The 24936-nt window shown below is 57.1% G+C and overlaps 2 protein-coding genes across 2 annotated transcripts; both read right to left on the bottom strand.

The window, feature by feature from the left end:
• Window positions 1-3329: 3329 nt before the first annotated feature.
• Window positions 3330-8107, bottom strand: TLR9 (toll like receptor 9). Its single transcript, NM_001002998.1, is given in 3 exon segments — window positions 3330-6573; window positions 7471-7561; window positions 8044-8107. Coding segments are annotated over 2 exon segments (3099 nt in total). The 5' UTR covers window positions 7474-7561; window positions 8044-8107; the 3' UTR covers window positions 3330-3477.
• Window positions 8108-10702: 2595 nt separating this feature from the next.
• Window positions 10703-21330, bottom strand: TLR9 (toll like receptor 9). Its single transcript, XM_038566259.1, has 9 exons — window positions 21171-21330; window positions 17049-17126; window positions 14290-14468; window positions 13830-13925; window positions 13515-13619; window positions 13246-13371; window positions 11960-12110; window positions 11680-11801; window positions 10703-11284 (listed from the first exon to the last, which is right to left on the bottom strand). Exons 1-9 carry the CDS (start codon window positions 21193-21195, stop codon window positions 11117-11119), a joined length of 1050 nt encoding a protein of 349 aa, XP_038422187.1. The 5' UTR covers window positions 21196-21330; the 3' UTR covers window positions 10703-11116.
• Between the last annotated feature and the right edge of the window lie 3606 nt (window positions 21331-24936).

The raw sequence follows: 24936 nt of genomic DNA, 5'->3' as shown, positions 1-24936 counted from the left end.
CAAGGGTAACATTCAAGTCTACTTCACCAGAAAGCATAGGCGAGCTGAAGAAACAAGCCACTGGAGGACAAAGAGAATACTTGGCCTTCCTCCCCTCTCTTATCTCTCCTCCCTGGACACGGCTGTGTTGGCATGCCTTCCTGGGGCGCACCCTTCTCTGGATTGGCGCTGGAGAGAGCGGCCGAGTCCTGCTTCCATCAAATAGAGCCACACATCTGGGCATGATGGAAGTCACGTCACCTTGTAACCACCACCCAGTTCCTTTTCTGCTCAGGAAACATGCCTCGCTCACTCTCCCAGCCCTGTCCCCTCGCCAGAGCTGGCTGGGCTTTCCCTTTGTCCCCCACACTCCCACACCGGGAACTCCCTCAGTCTTTTCCTCCCAGGGTGACTTGTTCCCTCTAGCCCGGGTAATGTTTCTTTCTCTCTGAGCACTTAGCAAGACCCCCCTTCCTTCTCATGAGACCCAAAGTCAGCTGGGTCAGTGGGATTGGTCACCCCCCTTTGCTCCTCACTGCTACTCAGGGTTATGAGGACACAAGAGGATGGAAGGATCTGTAGGAAGTGGATAGGATTTGTGAACTCCTTCCAATAAGGACTTGAGTATGAAAATGTATGATGTCATAGAAGTTTTCTAAGAATATATAGATGTCTGGAGCATTAAACTGAACTCTTTTCCTTGAGGGAAGGGAGTTGTCCCTTCCAATCTTAGCAGGGAGAAGTTCCTTACATTTTTTACAAAAGATTTTATTTATTTACTCGAGAGAGTGTGAAACAGAGAACATGAGAGAGAGCCCATGAGAGCACATGCACCAGCAGGGAGAGGGGCAGAGGGGGAGGGAGAAGCCGGCCTGAGCCAAAGGCAGACTCAACCCACTAAGCAACCCAGGTGCCCTGAGAATTTCCTTACATTTAAGTTTTCCTGCTATTAGGTTTTCTTAAGTCTTGTGCCCAGATCTCTGTCTAGTACTCACTGGCCCCACGGGAGCAAAAAGCACAGGAGGCAACACCAGAGTCACGCTCTCAGTTTCATGTGCCTCCAATTCAACCACATCTGCCTCTGAACCTCATTCAGTGCTCCGGGTACAGAGATAAAATACCGAGGCCACATCAGCCAGCTGTCCTCAGCGTAAGCCCCTTACCTAATAACGATGACCGGGGGCTGCTAGTTTCCCAGACCTTCACACACATCAGCACCAAGCCTTCTAACAGCCTGCAGAGTAACCCTGGCCACCCCCATTTACAGATGAGCAGACCTCCCTCTCCAAAGCGGGAGTCTCCTGCCCGAGATAATCCAAATGGCAAAGCCAATTGTTAGCCCAGGTCACCTGACCTGAGTCCCACTCTTCCCCAGCCTTGTGGGGCCAGGTGGCAGCTGGCGCTCACGGTGGAGGATGTCCAGCGGTGTAGAGAGGGCCTTGAGTCAACCATGAGCACCTTCCTGAGCACAGTGCAGTGACAGCTGCCTCTCACCCAGCCCCACCTGAGCCTGGGACCTGAGATAATGGAGTTCTGCCCCCTTTCTGATCCTGTAGACAACAGCAGAACTTTTTTCTGCAGGTTGAACCAAAGGCCATGGACTCTCAGGCTCACTTAAGCCAAGACAACAGTCCTACCATTACGCCGTGCTTCATTTCCAAAATGTTCTTCTTCTGAATCCAAAGCCCAAAAAACCCCAGGACTGTGAGCATGAGTGGGTGGGTGGGTACATGAAGATTCTATCTGGCAGCTGCCTGAGGGCAGACTCAGCTGTCCTGACAGGCAGATTGTTCCCCACCTGCAAACTGTGGGGCCCTACATAAGGCCCTGATTCCTGCTCCTGCTCCTGCTCCTAGATGTGGCCAGATCAGCCCATGAGCCGTGCAGGAGGGGCTTCTCCTGGACTCCAGCCTGGGTGAAAGACAGTCCTTGTTTGTTTGTTTTTTTAATCCCCAGACACAAGCAAAGGAAGTAGGCAGGGCCACGCCGTGCTTTGGCCCCACTCCTCCAGAAGCTAACAGGCCTTCTCAAGGCAGAGCAGAGCCCACGTGGGACTTCCGATCGGTGGAGCAGACCCGGCCTTTCTTTTCAGGCAAGCAGATAACAGGGGCCATCAGCCTACCACAGCAGCACCTGTGCCCCAGTCAGAAAGAGGAAGGTGGCCTACATTTCTCTTCAGCCATGCCCTGGACAGGAGGCTGCCACAGTCAGGCTGGGTAAGATTAGCCAAATCTGCGGCCAGCATCAACCTTCCACCCCAGAGGCCTGGAGCGGCTGGGCTGGCCCCCGGCTGTCCTGAACCAGCCAAGCTGGTTCCACTCTCCCGCCATCCCAGGCCCTGGCTTCAATTGTCTGGCTGCACATGTCTCTTCTGCTCCTCAAAAGGCGGTTCAGTGGTGGGGACAGTGAGGCAGCAGCCCAGGACAAAGCAACCTCCAAGGCTCCAGACCTGACATGACCCACAACTTTGCACACACTTAGCTTTGTCTCCAAACGCTGGTCACTGGTGCCTCAAGCAATGTCTGGAATTCTACACTGGATTTCGAAGCTAGAAATGGACACACATACTCCACCCTCCTGAGATGTGGCTGTCTCCCACCTCTAAGAGACAGGGGCAGGGAAGGCAGGGGCCCCATCTTTGTAGTCTGGTGGTGGCTCACCCGGGTGTCCCTTTGATGTCAGAACAGAGAGACTTAGCACTCACTATAGGTGAAAACAGAAAGGATGAATTGTGAGCTCACTCTAGAATCTCCTGTGGCTCCCAGACCCCTGCGGTGGGCCTCTACGCAGAGGCTTCTCCCCGAGCCGGCCAGCCTCCTGGGCACAGCACAGGCTTGGCCACCAGAGGGCGCAAACGCCCCTCTGAACTCAGCACAAAGCTTTCCGCCCACTCCTCCGCTTGGGCTGCCTCCCAGGACTCTGCCAGGGGCCAGAAATGAAGCAGGCCTGCAAGTTCTCTGCCCCGGAAGCACTGTCAGTCCTACAGGTTTGGAAGGCAGATCCTGAGGCCAACATACACCAGAAGGTTGCTGACCCAGCCTGCAGCAGGACTGCCTGGTGCCGCCTGGCATGGGGAGGGGCCGAATGGAACAGGAGACCCAGCCTGCTCTCTGGGAGGGACCAAGACCCCATTCAGAGACCTTCCTCGGACCCCCTGAGAGGATGCTCGTTCACACAACTGCCCTTAGCAGCTTCCCTCCCCTGCAGACCCGCGCTCTGTGGGCACTCTCTTTTTCTGCTTGGCAGTTTCTCCCAAAGCACCTCTTGTCCCTCCTCACTTTGGGAAGGAAAGCCTGACAAATTCTCTTCTTTCCTCCCACTCGCACCTCCAGTGAGCTCAGGGTTAGCCGTTTGGTCTACCAGCAGCATTTATTGAGCGGTCGCTTTATGCCAGGGCTGGGTGTAGGGGAGACAGAGCGGCGGTGTAGAGCCAGCAGGTCGGGCATCCCAGACAGACAGGCAGGGTGTAGGGGCGCGGGGTGCTGGGCTGTCTGCCTATCAGGCTGTCGTGGGGCCCCGGCAGAAGTTCTGGTTGTAGAAGTGGCGGTTGTCCCTGGTCAGGGCCGTGCCCAGCTGGGCCCAGAAGCTGCGCTGGCCACTGGGCTGGTGGGGCCAGAGGAGGACACTCTGGCGGCAGAGGCGCTGGCGCAGCCGCACATAGCGGGAGTGGTGGGCGTCGGGGCACAGGATCACCAGCACCACGACGTCCTTGCGGTCCTCCAGCAGGCGCTGTTGGGCCAGCAGGAAGCTGGCACGCAGGAGGCCGCTGACTCTGTCCGTGCGGGCCAGCACAAACAGCGTCTTGCGGCTGCTGTAAACTGAGGCCCAGAGGTTCTCGAAGAGGGTTTTGCCGGGTACCCAGTCACGTTCCTCCAGACACAGGCGTAGCGCCCGGCGCCCACGGCGCTCCTCTAGCTGTACCCGCAGCTCATTGTACACCCAGTCCGCCACCGAGCTCTGCGCCTTGTCGAAGACCACGAAGGCGTCGTAGGCCAGGGCATCCACACCCCGCCGCCGCCCCCGCCGGGGCAGCCAGGCCAGGCACAGGTGGAAGCAGTACCAGAGGTCCCAGCCACAGAGCTGGTGCAGCATGGGCACAGCCAGGCTCAGGGCCACAGCCAGCAGCGAGAGGCTGAAACAGACCCAGGAGAGCGCTTCGTCCAGGCAGAGGCGCAGGTCCTGTGCGAAGATGCTGCGGCCCTGGAGCTGGCCCGGGCTGCCGCACTTGACACGGCTAGGCAGGCCGGGCACCGCAGCCTGCACCTCCAGCAAGAAGTCCACGAAGGTTGCGCCGCAAGCGCAATGCAAGGGGTTGGCGGTCACGTCTAGGACTTTCAGGGCACCCGCCAGGGAACCAAACCAGGAGGGCTCCACCGTCTTGAGGGCGTTGGCGCTGAGGTTGAGCTCTCGAAGCCTCACGGCCAGGGCAAAAAAGCCGGGGACCACGAAGCCGATGCTGTTGCCGCTGAGGTCCAGCCTCTGGAGCTGGGTGCCGTTGGGCAAGCTGCCATTGCTCAGGGCCTTCAGCTGGTTTCCCGCCAGGTCCAGGGCTTCCAGCTTGGGTAGGAGGGCCAGGCTGCTCCAGTTGAAGAAAGCCAGGTAATTGTCACGGAGCCGCAGGAGCCGCAGGCTCTTGGGGAGGTTGTCCAGGTTGCGTGGCAGGAGGGTATGCAGGCGATTCTGGGACAGGTCCAGCTGAACCAGGCTTCTCAGGCCTTGGAAGAAGCGGAGATAGAGGTCTCCCTCGGCCCACATCTGGCTCAGGGTATTGCCACTGAAGTCCAGGGCCCGGAGCGAGGCGCTGCGGAGCTGCTGGGACACGCGGCTGTGGATGCCATTGTGCGCCAGGCTGAGGTAGCGCAGGGCTGGCAGCTGTGCCACAAAGCTGAGATTGTGGCCCACGCCCCGCATGCTGAAGGGCTGGCTGTTGTAGCTGAGGTCCAAGGCCTCCAGCCGCGGCAGCTCCGTGAACGAGCGCCCGTGGTACAGGTCCAGCTTGTTATGGGACAGGTCCAGCACCCGCAGGTTGCTCAGAGGCACGAACTGCGAGCCATTGACCGCCTGCGAGATGCTGTTGTGGCTCAGGCCCAGGCACTGGAGGCGCGCCAGCCGGACAAACATCTCCGGCTGAACAGTCACTAGGTTGTTCCGAGACAGGTCCAAGGTGAAGTTGAGGGTCCTGCAGCTCGGCATGAAGGCCTCTGAGCCGGGGGTGCCCAGTGTGCCCAGAGCAAGGTCCCGGGACTGTGGCCAGACTCTCTCCCCACAGTCCGCCTCTACCTCCCCTGTGGCAGCCGCGGGCTCTGCAGCTCCACTGATGCGGTTGTCTGACAAGTCCACGTACCGCAGGCCAGGGAAGGCGCCGAAGATGCTGAGCTGGGCCTGGCTGATAAAGTTCAACTGCAGATGCAGACGCTGGAGCATGGGCAGGTGGGCCAGCGACTGGAGCGTGGTCTCGCTGAGCGAGCGGAAGAAGATGCCATGTATGTCCAGCTCCTGCAGGGACAGTAGGCTCCCGAAGGAGGATGCCAGATGCAGGTGGGCAAAGGACACCTTCTTATGATAATTGAAGGACAGGTTGAGTCTGCGCAGCCGGGCCAGGCCGTAGAAGGCTTTGGTTTTGGTGATGCAGTCATACAGGAAGTTCTCACTCAGGTCCAGCACCATGAGGTTGCCCAGGCCATGGAACCACCTGGGGTCCAGGCTGTAGAGAGAGCTGTCCCTCAACACCAGGCCTTCGAGGTGGCTCAGGTGGCCGAAGGTGTTGGGGTGCAGCTGGGGGAAGCCCTTGGGGCACTCCCTGCAGGGGTTACGGGCATGGTCACAGCGGCGACAGTTCCCACCCACATCGAGGACACGCAGGGCAGTCAGATTGGCCAGGTCCTCAGGTGCCAGGGTGATGATGTGGTTGTAGGACAAGAGCAGGTACTCCAGGCTGGGGGGCAGGCCCCGCGGCACCACGGTGAGGTTGTTGTACTTGAGTGACAGGTGTGTGAGGTTGCCCAGGCCCAGGAGGGCACCTGGGGCCACCTGCAGGGCCTGCTGGCAGGGGTTCTTGTAGTAGCAGTTGCCATCCAGGAACAGGAAGCGCAGGGCATAAAGGCCTGCCAGGGTGGCAGGGTCCAGCACCAGGATGTTGGTGCGGCTCAGGGACAGGGACACAAGCGAACTGGGCAGGGCGGGCACAGTCGTGATGCTGTTATAGCTCAGATTCAGGTCCTCTAGGGTGGGCACAGCCAGGAAGGTGTTGGGCTCAATGGTCATGTGACAGGGAAAGTGCATGGGGCTGAGGCTGGCGGGCGGGCAGTTCCACTTGAGATTGAGACGCCGCAGGTGGACGAAGTGGACAAAGTCATAGTCATGGAGGTGGTGGATGCGGTTGGAGTACAAGGAAAGGCTGGTGACGTTACCGCGGGGTGCAGCTGCCGAGAAGCGGGGCACGGACTTGAGGAACAGCCAGTTGCAGTTCACCAGGCCATGGGGCTGGAGCTCACAGGGCAGGAAGGCAGGCAGGGTGCCCTGGGCCAGGGCCAGGGCTAGCGCGGCAGCCTGCACCAGGAGAGACAGGGGGTGCAGGGCGCCACGGCAGGGGCCCTGCGGGCCTGTGAGGGGCAGCCCCAGCCCCAGCTCCACCTGCCCCACCCCCTGGGGTCTCCCAACAGGGTTCCCAAACCCCTCTCTCCAAGCCCTCCCTGGGGAGCCTTCTGCCTCTCTGCATAGCGCCCACCCCGCCTCTAAGGCTCTGGGAGAACTCGGACTCCGGTCTCAGACCCGGCCTTCAACTCAGAGCTGCTTCTGATACCTGGAGTCCAGACTCACCATCTAGAACTTTCACTTAAAACCAAACCCCAACCAGACAGGAGAGCCGGGCAGGCAGTCAGCAGGCCCACCGGGTTCTCCCCTACCTCTCTCTTCCTTCCTCAGGGGCCATTTCTCTCTCCTCCTGAGCAGGGGGGCATCTGGCTCCCTTCCGCCCAGCCGCCCTGGAAAGCCCTGCATGTCCTCCGCCCGCCTCCCCCACCAGCTCCCCCTGCCTCAGGCCAAGGCCCAGGCAGGCACGTGGGTCTCCTGCCAGGGTCCGGGCTGAGTACGACCCAGGGCCCCGGCTGGGGTGGGCACCGCCCGGCTCTTCCCCCTCTCCCCACCTCTCCCAGACCAAGCACTCAGCCCAAAGCAGGACAGAACAGATCAGACAGGGTGGGCAGCCCAGGGCCAGACAGGGCCTCGTCCTGGGCATCCATCTTGCTTGTAGCCCTAGCGCCACCACTGAGCGAAGCCCCAGGCCTCAGCCTCCCCATCTACACAATGGGTTCAGGTCTCATTGCTCAGAGGAAGGCTTCTTCTGCTCTGAGGTGTTCAGGGTTCAGTGAGTGTCCCCAGGGCCATGTTGGGTGACAGCCCTTCCACTATTGTCTGCAGCCACCAAACCCACCCCTCCCCCACCACTTCCTGCTGCCCCCTTCCCTGGGGGGCTGAGGGTCGCTGTCCTACCATGACAGGGAGCGGGGGCTTCTCCAGAGGGTCTGGCTGGCAGGCTGGGCAGCAGCTGCAGGAAAGGATGCTTGGAGCTCACAGCCCCTTCCTGCAGCATCGGCTCAGAGAACAGAGGAAGTGGGAACTAAGAAAAACCACAGCAGCCCCCCCCTTGCCCCACCTGGTCCACAGCGAGGGTTGAGGGGCACACTGAGTCAGAGGCCATTTGCATTGGCAGACGGCAGACAGCCCCTTCACTCCTTCCTCTTTCCACTCCCCCACCACCCCACCCCATCCTAACAATTCGCCGCTGCCCACGTGGGCCTCACACCTGTTGTCAGGGAAGTCTGGGGAGAAATAGAAGCCCAGAGCCCAGTCTCGGCTCAGTGAGAGACTGGGACTGGGGGCAGTGCCAGATGTGGGTTGGGCATGCTGACATCTCTGCCAGCGCACTCCCTGTCCCAAGAGGACTGTCACTCTCACACCTCAGCCCCTTGGCCCCTATCTCAAAGGGAGCTCTATGGAGCCAGTGGCCCTGCCCTTTCCTGCCCCCTTGGCCCTGGCCCCAGAGCTCTGGGAGGCCTGGCACACCTGGGGGTGCAGCAGCATTGGCCTTGCCCTGGCTCCACCTGCTTCCACCGCAGCCTGCCACTTTCTGCAGGGGCAGGACTTCCTCTTCCGCATTCCCAGGGTGCCTGAGTCGCCGTCAGAGCCTGTACTCCGAGGCCGGACCAGCTAGAACGGCTCTTTCCACGTGCCCTCTGACCCAGCTTTTTTTTTTTTTTTTTTTAATATTTTTTTTAAGTTTTTATTTATTTATGATAGTCACAGAGAGAGAAAGAGAGGCAGAGACACAGGCAGAGAGAAGCAGGCTCCATGCACCGGGAGCCCGATGTGGGAATCGATCCCGGGTCTCCAGGATCGCGCCCTGGGCCAAAGGCAGGCGCCAAACCGCTGCGCCACCCAGGGATCCCTGACCCAGCTATTATAACAGGTTACCCCGGCCCAAGCCTCCGGGTGACCCGGGCCCTCAGCAAGTCTTGCGGGCTCCAGCTTCAGCATTTTCCTGTTGCCCACCACCTTCACATTCACCAGGCTGGCCTGAGCTGCTATCATCTCCCTCCTAAGCCAGGGCAGTCACTGCCACCTCACGGATTGCCCTGCTTCTGCTCTCACACCCCACAGCCTGTTCACATTCGGCCCCTAAGTCACACTAGGCCCCTTCCTCTGCTCGGACTCCTTCCTGGTCCTTTCTGGAATCCAAGGCACAGTCCACATAATGGCCAACATTATGGGATGCGCCCTCCCATTGCCTTCCTGACCAGTCTCCAGCCATGCTGGCCTCCTTGCCGTGGCTTGAATATTCCCATTCAGTCTCCTGCCCCAGGGCCTTTGGACTTACTGTTCAATCTGCCTGGAAGCTCCTTTCCTACATACTCAGCCCCCTCCTGGCTCACTTGTTATCCTTTGGAGGCCTTCCCTGACCTCCTTTTAAACCCCTTACCCTAGATCTGGCTGCTTTCTACCTGCTGCTTTTCCTTAAGTTTTTACCTGCTAACACATCATATCATTGATTTTCCGTGGTTTATTGTATATTGTCTTATTCCCCTGCTGGCATGTCTGTTCTTAATGTCAAGAGTCTTTTGTCACTATACCCAGGGCCCAGCACAGTGCCCAGAACATCATAGGTGCTCAATATTTGCTGAATCTATGAGTCTCCAGCATTCAGCTCTGGGCAGGCACAGAGAGAAAGGCTCTGAATGATGACTGGATAAATTAATGAATGAACAAATAGAGCTTCTGCTGGGAGGAGGCGGGGCTGGACACCTGCCACCCCTGCTTCTCGAGAACATGCCCTCTTTTGGTGGCTGTCATGGCAGGCAGGCTCCAAGCTGCCGGGCATCCCGCTGGCACACAGGCCCAGGGCTTCAGCAGTGCAGGGGCAACACCACATCTTCCTACCCACCTGGGAATCAGTGTTTGGGGTGGGCAAGGATAGGCCTCCTTCTCTGGGTCCTAGCTATGGTTCCAGCTCTTTTTTCTAGAATTCTAGGATCTTTAGTAGGGGCTGAGAAAGGCCCCAGGGATGGGATGCTCTCCTGAGCTCCAGCTCAAGACATGCTCCCAAGAGAAAGACCATGCCCGTTCAGCCACTGAATCCCAGCCACTGACCCCTCGCGTCCCCACCCCAGCACACCTCCCACCTGGGATAGGAGGGGCCTCTCACCCACTTCTCAGAGGCACTGACGGAAGTTCCAGCAGCTGCAGAATCTCAAGCCTGAAGGAGACTCTCCCAGAGTCCCTGGGATGAGGGAGCCAGCCCCTCAAGGGCAGGAACATAGAGAGCAGAGAGGACCAATAAGCTGACAGAAGGGTCTACATGCATGTGTGCAGATTGGAGGTCCCAGCGCCACGCCTCAGCCCCAGAGTCCAGGAGCCCCAGCGGGCAGAGCCCACTCAGCATGGCAGGCTGAAGTACGCCCCAGGGAGACCCACGTGCGAATGCCCAGAACCTGTGAGTACCTTCCTGTACAGGATAAAAGGGGCCTTGCAGGTGGGACTCAGTGAAGCATCCCAAGGCGGATAGAGTATCCGGAAGGTGGGGAAGTGAATATAATCACAAACATCCTTAGAAGAGAGGCAGAGGAGGATGTGACTACAGAGGGAGGCCATGTGACCAGGAAACAGAGGGGAGCGGGATCAGAGGTGCCACCTCTCTGGCTTTGAAGAGAGAGTAGGGGCCCTGAGCCAAGGAATGTGGGCAGCCTTTCAAGCTGGAAAAGGAAAGGTAACAGATTCTCCCCTGAGGCCTCCAGAAGGAACAGGTCCTGCCAACACCTGGACATCAGCCCTGTCAGACCTTAGCCTTGTTAAGTTTACCAGAGCTGTTAAGATGGTCGACTTGTGTGCGCTTGAGCCACGAAATGTGTGTACGTTGTCACAGCAGCCATAGGAAACGAATACACCCAGATGCCCCGCATCATGGTGAAGGTGTGCCTGCCTCTTGGGCTGAGTGCCCATCAATGAGGTGACCCGTGTGAGTCCTGTGCCCCCACACAGATGGACACACACTGTCCCATCTGGCTCCCTTCCGCCCAGCTGCCCTGGATGTCCCCACCTGTAGCCAGGAGTGCTGGAGCTCCACCTAGCAGGCTGACAGGTCCCTTCTGACCTGAGAGGGGGCAGTTATATGCACAGGGCTTCCCAAGTCCCCGGGCCAGACGTGACTTCTCAGGGTCAGATGCAGGTGTTGATTTAAAAATATTTTATTCTTTAAAAAATACAGCATTCAACCATCTTATCTTTCAGTGACCCCCTATCCCAGCCCTGACTGAACCCACTCCTGTGTCCAAAGGCTCCTGGGCTGTGCTAGGACCCCTGGGGGGAAAGCTCATTCCAGGCTTCCTACCCAGCCCCCTTGAGCCAGCCAGGCAGGGTTCCCAGACCCCCTTGGGCACACAGATGAGAGGCAGGAACAGCAACAGGGGAAGGTCACAAAATTCCAGCCCAGTGGCCTTCAGAAGCTGCAAGAATGTTCTGTCACCAGCCCTCCTGCCCCACAGGAAGCAACCCTCCCCTGGAGCCCAGGCTGGGAATGAGGCAGGTGGCCGGGAGCAGTGGGACGCACACAGTCCACACGCCGGCACGGCTCAGGTCCGGCCACCTAGCTGTCATCCCCATTCTCGCCAGGGCCGCGGATGAGGCGCTTGTGACCCCGCTTGCCCCCTGGGCCCTTGGGCTTGGCGAAGGCCTGCTTGAAGGCATGTTGTTTGGGGTGCACCTCGTCGTAGAGGAACTCGGCTGTCAGCTCCGCCCCATCGCCAATCTCAATCTGCATGGGGCAAGGCAGTGGTCTGGTGGGGCCCTGACACACATCACCCTTGGCCACCCCTACTCCTGGGGCACCCTCTTGACCTCTCACATTCCAGCCCTGGGGTCTTCTCCCAGACTCCCCACCTGGAATGTCCACCCCTAGGAACACAGTTGAGGCCTGCTGCCCTGCACGCCTTGGCGACCCCTGCCTGCCTTCCATACCCAGGGAGAGGAGACTCATGGGTGGCCCAGGCTAGGGCTTGTCCATGCCACCAGTCAGCTGGCCTCATCCCCATCCATCTCCCATGGCAATAATAACCCCTGCCCTACCACTGCCTTGGGACTCCAGTGCCCCATGTGAAGGGTGGTGTTACAGGCCCCTGGGAGGTTAGGCTCTGGGGAATGGGCACCCACCTTCTTGGAGATCTCCAGCTGGAAGTCCTGCTCCACAGAGTCGAGGAGGCGACTCTTGCAGCTGGAATAGAGCATGCGCTCCTTGATGCTGCACTTGTACCCTGGCATCGAGTAGATGAACACTGGCAGGGGTGGGGGTGGGGCAGGGAGGGGAGACGGGGAAGTGAGCTGAGGCTGGGAGACCTGCTGACCCAGGCCCCTTGCAGCAAGCCCACTCAGCTGTAGGCCAGTGCCGTTCCTGTCCAGACACAGGTGTGGGAGCCCTGCTGTGGCCACTCACCCACAGACTCGAGGGGGTCACCCTCATGAGTATGCTTGTAGAGGAAGAAGTGGTAGCGGGCAGCATCTCGGGGAACCCTTGAGGGCAGCTGGGCCACTTCCGTGGGCTCTGTGTGCACCAGCTCAATTGTCTCCCGCTCCAGGTCCAGCTTCTGCCAAGGGCAAGGGGAGATGTGAGAACGTGAGCCAGGGAGGACCTGGGCCCACTCTAGCAAATAAGAATTTCCCAAGGTGACAGGCAGAAGCCAGGGCAGAGACCGTCTATGGTCCCCCTCTATCAGGACTCCCTGCCCCAGTGGCTGTCCTGCCATGGGGGGTTCCCTGTGAAGAGGTCACACCTGGGCCCCTACCTCTGCCCCTTTGAAAGCTCTCCGCTGTAAGAGGAAGTCCCACCAAGGGCAATGGACAGGACAGGGGGAAGGCCTCAACCTGAGGAGACACCACTATCAGGCTGGCCTATCCTCAGCAGTGGTGCTTCTGGGGGGCATATGCCTCAGAAGGAGCCATTCTGTTTGGTAGGGGAGGCATGGGACACCTGGTGGGCTTAGTCAGTGGAGCATGTGAGTCTTGATCTCAGGGTCTTGAGTTCAAGCCCCATATTGGGTGCAGAGCTTAAAAAAAAAAAAAAAAAAGAAAGAAAGAAAGGACAGGGGCACCTGGGTGGCTCAGTAGGTTAAGTCAACTTTTGATTTTGGCTAGGTCATGATCTCATGGTCGTGGGATGGAGCCCTGTGTTGGGCTCCACACTCAGCAGGGAGTCTGCTCGAGATTCTTGCTCTTCCTCTTTGTGCTTCCCCCACCCCTGTTCATGCCCACCAGCTCTCTCAAATAGATAAAAAATTTTTAAGAAGTAGAAAAAAAGAGGGAAGCCTTGCCCCTGGGTCAGGAGGCCCTGCCTGAGGAGGGGGGGTAGCCAGGGGGCTACAGAGGGTGTCCTGGACAGGCAGGGGCTCAGGTCTGAGGGGTCAGCATGAACTCTGGGATGAGTGTGTGTGTGCAGTGAGGAGCGCAGGGTGAGGGACAGTGGCTCATGGATGTCCCTGTATGTGAGCAAGGACAGGGCAAGGCAGGGGACACAGTGCATCTACTACATGTGGTGTCTGCACCCCCAGTAGGAACACGTCGGGACAGGGGAAGGGGCAGGGGATAGTACATTCCCACAAGTCCGGGGGGTGGGGGTGAGGGGTGCAGGGTGCTGATGTGCACAGACTTGGGGCACATGCACATCTGTACATGTGTCCAAGCGGGGTGGGGCCACAGTGCGCCTGCAGCAGGGGGGGCACCCACCAGCTGGATGTAGTTGACGGCCTTCTGTTTGAGCTGCTGAAGTGCCCTCTGGGCCGCCGGCTGCAGTGGGAAGTTGAGGCCCTGCAGGGTCTGGTGCTTGCTCTCCACGCTGATCTCTGTCTTCACCTGGGGGCGGGCAAAGAGTGACTCAGGCCCTGACCTGCCTGCCCAGGGTGGGGCCTCCTGGAGCACAGGCCCCACGGGCTGGGCTACTGTAACCTGGGGGGGCTCGGGCTGGGACTTCTGCCCACGCGGTCCGGTGCACTCACCTCATTAATACGGATCTGCTGAAGCTCTCTCTCAGCCGACGTCAGTGGGGCGGGCGCTGCACAGGACGACAGATGCTTCTGGTACCCAGCAAAGGAGAGGTCGTCCTGGCCAGTGGGTGCAGAAGTATAAATGGGCTCCTTGGGGTGGGCTGGAAGAAGCCCATTAAGCACCCCAGCTTGCAGCCCCTGGACTCTCCCAGCCCTCCCCACACCTCCTCACACTTGGCACCCACTTCCTGTGTGTCCCTGCGTAACATCCCCCACTCTGTGGGCCAGTGATTCTGGCCTGGTGGAGGCTGGCCTAAGGGGGCCTACCTTCACAGTCCCAAAGAGCTCATCCTTGATGTGGCCGCCCCCAAACTCCTTCTTCACTGTGGCCCGTGTGGCCGCATACAGCATCTTCAGCCGCACCTGAAGGGCAGGAGCCAAGCCGTGAGACCCCTCCTCTCCAAGTGCAGCCAGGAACCTTTGCGTTGGGACCGGGTCAAGGCTTTGCGCCCATATACCCAGCAGGGGGCGCAGCACAGTGCTCGGATGTGTTGAGGTGGAGCCCTCTCCACTCTGACCTCTCTGCCTCCAGAGCCAGGCTGAGGTGGCTGGGAGGCCTCTGGGAGATGCCAGGCTCAAGCCCGGGCCTTGCCCTCTCTTAGACTCTAGGGCAGGACCTGGTGCCTCCCCCCTCAGGCTCCCTAGGGCAGGGGACTTTGTTGTCTTGCTCAGAGCCAGCTTCCCCACACCCCTGACCTAGGGGTTGGACAGGGTCCCCAGGACTCACGGGAGAATTGTCAGGTGACCAAGCAAGGAAGAGCCACTCGAAGCCCTGGGCATTCTGTGAGTCCAGGCGGTAGAGCAGGTAACAGGGCTCCTGGGCGTCCAGCAGCGGCAGCACGGTCCTGTCATAGTCCTGGTCCCAGCAGCCCGCCAGCTCCCGTGAGGCACCCAGCACAAGCTGCTCTGGGGGCAGAGGCCGGGTGAGCCAGGGAGTAGCCATCTCCCATACCCACCCTGACTGTGGGCCTGCTTGGCTGTGGCTCAGATCTGCCGGCCACTCCACCACCTTCCCCTGGAGCCCCCAAGTCTCTGAAGGATGAGGCTATGTGACTGAATCTGTGAATGAGTAAATTAATGAACGAGGGTGCAAAGCTGCCAGCTATACAGACGCACACACGTGCATCCACAGAAACGGCCTCGAGAATGCGCCCACGGATGACCAAACACCAACAACCACAAGATGTGTGGCTGTGTTGCCCACAGCAACCAACAACGTGGTCCCCTCCCAAATACCCACACACTCAGACCCACTTCCACCCACACCTGCTCGGCACAGCCCCCGTCCCACCTCCCGCTCCCCTCCTCCCTCTGTCTGAGGCTCCAGCAGAACCCCCACACACTCTTCTCAGAACAACTGTGTGAGGGAGGTGGGGTCCAGCCTCAGGCCCCAGGGACCTGCAGGAGCGAAAGCACATGTGACTGGAGGGTATTATGCTGAGTGAAGTAAGTCAATCGGAGAAGGACAAACATTATGTGTTCTCATTTATTTGGGGAATATAAATAATAGTGAAAGGGAATATAAGGGAAGGGAGAAGAAATGTGTGGGAAATATCAGAAAGGGAGACAGAACGTAAAGACTCCTGACTCTGGGAAACAAACTAGGGGTGGTGGAAGGGGAGGAGGGCGGGGGGTGGGGGTGACTGGGTGACGGGCACTGGGGGTTATTCTGTATGTTGGTAAATTGAACACCAATAAAAAATAAATTAAAAAAAAAAAAGAAAGCACATGTGAGAAGGATGGAGACGGGCACTCTGCCAACCTGTACTCTACTGCCACCAGCCAACCATGGTCCCCTCCCCCCAAAGTAACAAATGTCTTAGCATCTGGGGTGGACAGCCCTGCCACCTCCCTAGCTGGCACACAGTGGCTGAATGGGCCATTGAGACGGACGTACATCTGACCTATCCACCTACTGGGCCTTGGCTAGGCACCAACACCAGCCCAGATGTGCACAGGCCCAGGCTGGAGGAAGTACTGGGGCATGGGGTAATCACTGCCCGGCCAGGGGGAACCTGGCCACAGCCCTCCCGATGAGGGCAAGGAGCCCAGCTGTCTGGAGCCCAAGCATGTCAGGCCCACCAGCCCAGATGCCTCTTTGCAGGCCTCGGCCTCCTCACCGATCCTCCCACTACTCAGATGGGATCAAGGGTGAAAAGCAGCAGGCACGGTTGGCCCAACAGCCTTGCCAACACGGTTTCATTTGTTGCCAACATTTTCAAAATGGGAAATTTACATCAGAAGTGGAATGGACATATTCTCTAGAAGGTGCTCAAGCTGCATTCAGTAGGAGGTAGGCTACCTGTAAGGGGGCCTGAACCTTCCTGGGGACTCCCAAGTGTTCCAAAACCCACAATGTAGAATGGAGCTAAGAGCCCACCCAGAGGTCCCTCCTGCTAAACACCCACACAGATTCCCTGTCTGGGAGGCAACAGGGAGGCTGAGGGCTGCAGGCTAACAAGTCTCTTTGTGGGGGCTGGGGCCTCTCACCCCAGGAAGTCCCTATTCTTGACCCACTACAGTGACCCTGACCTAGCCTCTGAGGGCATCTGAACTTGGGGACCCCAGCAAAACTCTGGCACTGAAGCCTGGGGTAAATTCTGGGTCTGGGCAGACCGACCCTGCTTCACACCAATGCAATGGGGTAAAAAGTCAACTGAGCACCACGCCTATTTGGGGAGCCCCCCAAAGAGCTCACAGCTGTTGGCTACCAAGGCCTGGAAGGATTCACACTCCCAGTGTCTGTCCCCTCACCTACACGGACAACCCTCAACAAGAAGGGAAGGGGGAAAGGAGGAAGTGTCACTACTAAGCCTCACTCTAGTCCTCTACCTCCTCACACCCTACCCCCACTTCAGGCCTCAGCTCAAGCTCCCCACCTATAATCCCTGTATGCTGAGCACCCACCCTGCGCCAGCCTTGGGTTCCCAGCATCCAGGCCAAGGCCTGGCCAAGCCTGGAATCCCCTGATCACGCTCTCAAAGCAAGCTGGGCATGAGTCCCTTTGCCCTGTTGCGGGGGCACTTTCCAAGGGCAGGGCCCCTGGCTTCTCCTTGGGACTACCCCCAGCCAGCAAAGAAGCCAGGCCAGCCTGCCGATCACAGAGGGAGGTGAGTGGCACTCGCCACATGGGGCAGTGCCTGGCCTCACTGATCCCCTGCCCCCATGGCCAGCCCAGCATCCTGACTAGGCCTCTGACCCTTACATAGCCTCTGGAAGGCTGGACAGGACCCCTGAGCAGGGCTCTCTTTGCTGTCACCCCAGCTTTTAATTCCTGCTCTGTGTAACAGGGGTAATGATCATGCCCACCTCCAATGCTCTTCTACAAGACACCTCCCATCCCCAGACGGAGGAAGTGAGGTCCTGAAGGGGCTGGAGGCAAAGATCTAAACAATTCCCAGAGAAGCAGCTAGGGCCAGTGCACCCCAACCCATTGCCACCTGCCTTTGCCCTCACCCATTAAAGGGGGCAGTAAGGGGCACTCACCATCCTCGATGACGACTTTGATGAGCCGGACAGAGCCAGCCCGTGCCTTGGCGAAGAACTCCTTCAGCTCCTCGGTGGCTACGAGAACAAGAAACATGGTGAGGGAGGAGAGAGCAGAGTGATCAGGGCGGACAGGGACACATTCAGGGCTGCCTCCGGCCTGTGGGGTCTGCCGATGTAGCTGGGAGCCGGGTTAAATACAGCCCCCCATGTGACTGGGAACCTGACACGGCCCACAGACATAAGCTCCCAAATTTAGCCAACAGTGTGGCCTGTTGGCTGAGACAGCTCTGGTAACAGGGTAGGCGGGGATGGGCCAGCCCACTCAAGGACCGGGCGGGCTCCGGGACAGGCCAGGCCTACCACAGCCCCCGCCTGTCCCCTGCCCCCAGGAAAGCCCAACACTGACCGGCCTGTGACACTTGCAGCTCTGTCATATCCACAAACACAGAAGACGTGAACAAATGCCCCCACTGTGTGTATGTCCATGAACACATACACAGTCACACACACACACGCACACGTGCGTCCCCTGTTGTGTATGCCATCGGATACCTACTCAGTCCAGCCAGCGTGTCTGAACGTAACAAATAAACATAATGTGACAGAGCGGAGTAGAAATGAAAACACTCTCACACATGAAAACACTCAGCTGGTCAAACATAAACGGATGCACATATTTAAAGACACAAACATGGGGATCCCTGGGTGGCTCAGCAGTTTCGCGCCTGCCTTTGGCCCAGGGCGCGATCCTGGAGACCCAGGATCGAGTCCAGGATCGAGTCCCGCGTCAGGCTCCCTGCATGGAGCCTGCTTCTCCCTCTGCCTGTGTCTCTGCCTCTCACTCTCTCTATCATAAATAAATAAATAAATAAATAAATAAATAAATAAATAAATAAATAAATAAATAAATCTATCTATCTATCTATCTATCTATCTATCTATCTATCTTTAAAAAAAATAAAAAATAAACACACAAACATGGGCAGCCCATGTGGCTCAGCCCCGGGTGGCTCAGCCCCGGGTGGCTCAGCAGTTTAGCCCGGCCTTCAGCCCGGGGTGTGATCCTGGAGACCCGGGATCGAGTCCCACGTCGGGCTCCCTGCACAGAGCCTGCTTCTCCCTCTGCCTGTGTCTCTGTCTCTCATGAATAAATAAATAAAATCTTTTAAAAAAAATCACACACACAAACATATACATGGACAAAGTCCCCAGAGTAACAAACACATAGGCCTGCACACCTGGACCCAGCACATAACCCGTCGGTGAGGCCGGGAGCCCAGCCCTAGCACAGCCCTGCCATGGGCAACAAGTCCCCAGCCCTTAGGCAGTCCAGAAGGCTCCCAGGTGAGGAAAGGCAAGCGGGAACCCTACAAAACAGAGCCTCTCTTGGTCCTTGGGTCACAGAGCTGGAAGGTGGCAGCCAATGACCAAGGACCTGAGTGCAGAGGTGAGGACCAGGGATGTTACAGATGTACCAGTAGTTCAGATGCAGAAATCAAAGTCCAAGTGGGGAAGGGCCCGACTCGGGTCTCTGGGTGCACAGGGCCAGGCCAGCATGACCTTGAGGCTACCCAGGGGTCAGGAGAATTCTGCAGGAACACAGCTGGAGGGCTGAGGTCAGAGAATATTTATAGGGCCCAGACTAGCCAGCTTGGGGGTGGGGGGAGGATGGGGGCCCTTTAGGAAAACAAACTCTGGTCATGTCCTCAGGGGCCCCTCAGGCAGGGTGACCCTGAACCTGAGATCTCAGGCTGTATACTACCCTCTATGGCTTCTGGGCAAGCAGGGTCCTAACCGAGTACCGAGTACTGTGGCATAAAGGACACCCAGCCCCACTGGGCCAGGACAGAGCTGCCTACGAGCAGACCCCAATAAAGTCCCTGCGGGTAAAGCCTGGCTCTCCACCTTTCCCATAGCTGTGTGTGACCTCTGACCTTGCTGAGCCTCAAATTCATCTATACTGTGGAGCTAATACTTCTAAGCTGCAGAAAACCATGCTGAGGAGTAAATGGGGGGAAAATGCTCAGTAATGGGGCCTCTATGAATAACAATTGTTAAATTTTGTTATTGTAATGATGGTGGGGCAGGCTGTGCTGAGTGGCCCTTTCCACCTGCTCAGACCTTCCCGGAGGGAAAGCAAGAAGCTCCCCTAAGGGAGAGGCTGCCACACCCCTTCTAGAGTTACTAGGACAGAGTGACACCCCAGTAGCAGAAGAGACATCCCCCTCCATGACTCCTCAGCCACCATCAATAATCCAGAGGCCAGGCTTGGGACACCTGAGCCTCTCTCATCAATGATTCATGCTCTCCCACCTCCCTGCCCCTGCCTCTGCTGCCCTGCCCACCCTCTATCCGGGTGAGCCTCAAGTTACAAGTACACCGCCCCTCTCCAGCACCCCTGTCTCCGGCCCTGCTCTGAGGTCACTGGATCCACACCTATGGCCATGACTGGGCTGGCATCTGGACATCTAGGGCAATCGATCTCACCTGCCATCTCCCTAGGCCAGAAAGGGGAAGGAGTAGGCTGCTCATAGGCAGGAGGGCTGGGGCAGCCCAGTTCCCAGTGATCCCCTAGGCAGGCCTGTCTCACCACGTGGGAAGTGAAGGAGTGAGGCAGCGCCTTGGCCACAGGACCTGTCTGTCCTGAGCAGGGAGGAGGGGCCCTAACTTCCGATCCCCTCTCAGATGGTGGCAGCAGCAGTGACCAGACAAAGGGGAAGGAAGGGGCAGGTCCAGGGGGTGGCTGTTCCCTTCTGTGGGGCTGAGTCACCCTCCAGCTCCCCCAGCTCCTTCTGGAGAGGCTGGCCCACCTGATAGGAGGCTGGCCTTGACCCAGACCCTTGCCTTTTCTGGTCTTGTGGGGTGGGGCCAGGGAAACCCTCTAGCTGGTCTAGCCACCAAGCAGCCACGATGACCACAAGCCAAACTGAGATCCAAACAGTCAGGCTGGTCGATGGTGGTGGTGTCCCCAGGCTGAGGATCCTGATGTGGTGGGAGGAGTGGCTGATGGCCAAACCACCAAGCTGTCTGCTGTCTGGGCAAGCAGCCTGGGCCTTTCCCACAGGCTAGGCAGTCCTCCCAGTCTAGTGACAGAGGGGGACACTCAGACCCAGGTAGGGTCAGGACACCTGGCTCCTGGCCACTGCTTCTCCCCAGCCTCCGTAAAGAGGAAACTAGTCCCTTGGGGGAGGGGGTGATGCTCTAGGCTGGAGAAGCTTGAGGTAGGGGGCATTGGCCAAGAGGCTCTGCAGCCAGGACCATCCCTCACAAACCCCATATCTGGACCTTCTTTTCTGCCTCCAGCCTGGAGCTGGGACTTTCCAACCCTGGCTGGAGCAGACACAGGAGATCAGAGTGGAAAATGGTAGGGAGGTCAGAGGTCAAGGTCATATTGGCAACTCTCCCCATCCCACTCTGAAGGCCCTATTCCAGGTTTTCCATAGTCTAGCTTGCTCAAATGTGTGAGGGTCCTGGGAGGAGCCAAAGGTCAGGGACCCTTCCTCACACAGACACAAACCCATACAAGCCATACACAGACTCATCTAGTATGTGCATCTGCGGTAACAAATGCACACTGAGATGTGCCCCAACTGTGCACACACACACACAGACACCCACAGACATGTGCACCTAGTCACAAAACACTGATCCCTAAAGATGGTTCCATTGCAACAGTGATCATTCAATCAGCTATCAGTGCATATGCATGAATGATTCCAGACATACACAAGCAGTCACATCCAGATGTGCAAACACAGCACTGTACACAGAAGACAAGTGCACATGCGTGCACACTCCCCCAGATGTGCACATCCGGTACACCCACCCCCCAGAAAGGAACAAAAATACATAGATGGGCACACACAGGCACATCCACCCCCAGATGGGCACACAGATATTTCCACTCCAGCTGTGTGCCTGCACGTACGCCCACTCCCAACTATGCAGAGTAAGTCGCACGCCCCCAGATGTGCCCACCCCGGGCGACCTGCGGCTGCAGAAGAGAACAGGAAGCTTCCCCGGACTCCTGCCCGGGAGGGGAGAGGGGCTGAGCGCCAGGGAGGGGCGCAGCCCGAGCGGAGACCCTCGGCCCCCGGCCCGCCCGCCCTCTGCCCTCACCGTGGATGCCCGTCTGGTGCGCCATGGCTCCGTGCCGCGCTCCGCCCGCGCCCTCAGCGCCCTCAGCCGAGCCCTGGACCCGCTCCGCTCGCCCGGCCCCGGAGGAGGAGGAGGATGTGGCGGCGGCCGCCCAGCCTCGCGCAGCTTCCCGGGCGGTGCCGCAGGACCGGCCCAGCGCGCCCCGCCCCCGCCGGGCGAGGCCGGGAGGGGGCGGAACCGGGGCCGCGCGTGCGCGCTCCGTGCGCCGTGAGCCGGGGGGGCGCCCGCCGGGAGTCGGGGGGTGCTCGCGCGCCTGCGCGGGCCTCTGGCTGGAGGAGAACAGGGCCTGCGTGTGGCCGAGCGTGCGTGGGCGCCCGCGGCGGGTGTGTCTGCGCGCCCTGAGCCCGGGGGCCCGGGGCTGCGGCGCGCCCGAGACAGGTGGATTTCGGTGCGGGGGGGATTCGCGCGTACCCCCACTTGCGGCCGGGAAGGGGTCCGCGTGCGGATATGCGCGCGTGCGGTTGGGCCGCATCCCTTTTCCTAGAGAACGTTTTCTGAGCGCCTCCTGCGAAGCACCCACCGGCGCCTGGAGGCTGGCCTGGCCGCAGGCCCTGCCCTGATGGTGGGAGTGGGACTGCCTGCCTGGTACTTAGCAGACGAACCTGTGGCAGCGAGGGCCCTGCCCCGAGAGCAGGCAGCCACCAGGAGGAGGTGAAGCTTGCTGGAGACCTGGAGATCAGCCTAGTGGAGTGGAGGGGAAAGTTTTCTGAGAAGAGGAAACTACATGTGCAAAGGCCCAGAGGTTGAAGGAGAGCTTGGCCAATGAGGAACTTCCCAACTGCTCATCAACTTCAAGCTCCATACCCAGCCCTTTAGCCTTTTCTGGCAACAGCCCTGCTGTTACTGGCCAATCAACATAATGTATCTTCCAGGCCAAGGTGAGTCAGGGAGGAACACGTGACCCCAGTCACTCCAATCAGAGCCTGTCCCAGACTTTGGCTGGGACCATTGGGAAGGAGGCCACGTTTTGGGGCTGGGCTTGCTGAGAATTAATGATGGAGTGTGGGGCCTGCCTGGCGTGGGGCCCTAGCTTGAGCTCCCTGCTCACTGTCCCTCTACCCTAACCCTGAGTGAGTAATATTGCACCCTCTGTGTGCCCCAAGCCCTGGATTTCTCGTTTCCTGATAGTCCAGCAAATGCAACATAGAAGGAAATTTTTCTCCTCTTCTTTTTTTTTTTTTTTTTTTAAGAGAGCGAGGTGGGGGAGGGTGGGGTAAAGAGGAGAGAGAGAATCTTAAGCAGTCTCAATGCCCAGTGCAGAGCCCAAGGCCAGGCTTGATTCCACAACTCTGAGATCATGACCTGTGTGGAAATAGAGAGTTGGTCGCTTAACCCACTGAGCCACCCAGGTGGCCCGAAAATTTTTCTTATGTTCCTGTGCACACCCTAAGGACGGGGCCTGTGTGGTGTGCTCACATTGGCCACCCCAGAACTCACAATGGAACATTAAAACTGGCCTCATGGACTTCCCTTGGGAGAATAGCTCATAGGCACGTCCCCAACTCAGCCCTGCCACAGCGCAGATGGGACCAGCCACACAGAGCCAGCAGTTACATCAGCTCTCAGACCTGGCTACCTCCAGGGAGCATTTGGCAATTCCACAGAAGCCTAAGAGCCTCAACTTCTTGGAAATAGGAATTAGCCAAGAAAACAGATTAATTAAAAATGATAATGTTATGTTCCCTGTAGCAATGTCCAGCGTGGGATGAACTGTAATTCCTTAACTGTATGGTCTCCCCTGTTGCCTGGCTAACCCCTGACTGCATCATTCTCTGTGTTTATTGCTGCCTGATATATATATTTATATACTTATTTGTTTATTGTCTTCCCTCTACCAGTAGTTAAGTTGTTGCCCTTGCTTTATCCCCAGCACCTAGACAGTGCCCGGCATTGGTAAGTATTCAGTAATATTTGCCAAATAAACGAGTGAACAGTTAGTCTTGGGGCACCCGGCTGGCTCATTTAGTAGAGCACAGGACTCTTGATCTCAGGGTCGTGAGTTTGAGCCTCTTGTTGGACCTAGTGTTTACTTTAAAAAAAAAAAAATTAGAGTCTTTATGTTACACCCTTACTATGTACTGGGCACATTGATTTAGTCCTCATGACAACCCTATGAGGTAAGTGTTATTGTTTCTCTCTTACAGTTGAATCTGAGGTTGGGAGAGATGAAGTGATGTGATGCAGGTCACAAAGTAGTGAGTGTCCCCAGGAACCTTAGTTTCCTTTACTCAAGACAATGGAACAATCAGAGGTTGAGAAATCCTGTTGGGCAGTGGTCCTGGTGCCCTCCATCAGTTATCTCATACCTCAGTGATGAGAATTTGACCACAGAAGGAAACTCCTTGGGAGACCAGGGTTCGAACCTGGTCCTGCTCAGCTTTACAGCCTGGGATGCAGGCAAGGAGCCCGAGGCCTAGCAGAGTGCCCAGACTCCATCTCTGGCTGAGATCTGGTTTCAGACAGAAAGATGAGAAAGCTGCACACAGCTCCTCACATGAGTCCAGGATGAACACAGTATCCAGGAACAAGTTGGTTGCTCCTTTCTTTCTGATGTTTGTCAACACAGAGTCAGCCACTGAAATTATTAGAACATACTGTTGTTTTCAGGTGGATCAAAGGTTTAAATGTTTTTTTTTTTTAAGTGAACTATAAAAATACTGCAGAAACAAAGGAAAAATTTTGTAGAATCTTGGAGTGAAGGAAGCCTTCTGAGTATGTCACGAAACTCAGCATCCATAAAAGAAAAGAATTGGAAAAAAATTGATAAATTCATTTATATTAAAAATTAAGCTGAGTGAAGTAAGTCGGTGAAGGACAAACATTATATGTTCTCATTCATTTGGGGAATATAAATAATAGTGAAAAGGAATATAAGGGAAGGGAGAAGAAATGTGTAGGAAATATCAGAAAGGGAGACAGAACGTAAAGACTGCTAACTCTGGGAAACGAACTAGGGGTGGTGGAAGGGGAGAAGGGCGGGGGGGGGGTTATTCTGTATGTTAATAAATTGAACACCAATTAAAAAAAAAAAGGAAAAAAAATTAAGTCTATATGGAAAAAGCCACCATCAAAGCCAAAACAAACAACAAACTGCAATTGGCTACAAACAACATATGTGTAACTCACTTCAAATTAAAGAGCTCTGGCGCACCTGTGGCTCAGTCAGTTGGGCGTCTAACTCTTGGTTTTGGCTCAGGTCATGGTCTCAGGGTCAGGGGTCAAGTTCCAAGTTGGGCTCCCCACTCGGGGAGTCTGTTGGGGATTCTCTCTCCATCTGCCCCACTCCCTTCTCTCTCCTCTCTCCCTCTAAACAAACAAACAAATAAATAATAAATAAAAAATAAAATCTTGGGATCCCCGGGTGGCTCAGCAGTTTAGCACCTGTCTTCGGCCCAGGGCATGATCCTGGAGTCCCGGGATCGAGTCCTACATCGGGCTCTCTGTGTGGAGCCTGCTTCCCCCTCTGCCTGTGTCTCTGCCTCTCTTTGTGTGTCTTTAATGAATAAAAAAATCTTTTAAAAAATATTCAAAATAAAGAGCTCTCATAACTCAATAAGAAAAAACCCCAATGGCTCACTAAGAAACTGGGCAAACTATCCAATACAAATAGGTCTCTCAGAACTATGGAAAATTGGTTATCCTTTCTTACTAAGTGAAAATCAAACTAGATTTACATATCTTTATAGGGAAAGATTAAAACATTTAATGAAAAACTGTGATGGTCAAA

The sequence above is a fragment of the Canis lupus genome, chromosome 20 (genome assembly GCF_011100685.1).
Source record: "Canis lupus familiaris isolate Mischka breed German Shepherd chromosome 20, alternate assembly UU_Cfam_GSD_1.0, whole genome shotgun sequence".
In the NCBI taxonomy this organism is placed as follows: domain Eukaryota; kingdom Metazoa; phylum Chordata; class Mammalia; order Carnivora; family Canidae; genus Canis; species Canis lupus.
This window is presented reverse-complemented; position numbering and strand designations above follow the sequence as displayed.

Bases quoted from the DNA above. Each gene is read 5' to 3' on its own strand.
- TLR9 (XM_038566259.1), bottom strand. From the start codon at position 21,195: ATGGCGCACCAGACGGGCATCCACG. The intron at 17,127-21,170 runs GTGAGGGCAGAG...TTGTTCTCGTAG, and splicing joins GCACCAGACGGGCATCCACG to CCACCGAGGAGCTGAAGGAG. The intron at 14,469-17,048 runs GTGAGTGCCCCT...CTCTGCCCCCAG, and splicing joins CAAAGTCGTCATCGAGGATG to AGCAGCTTGTGCTGGGTGCC.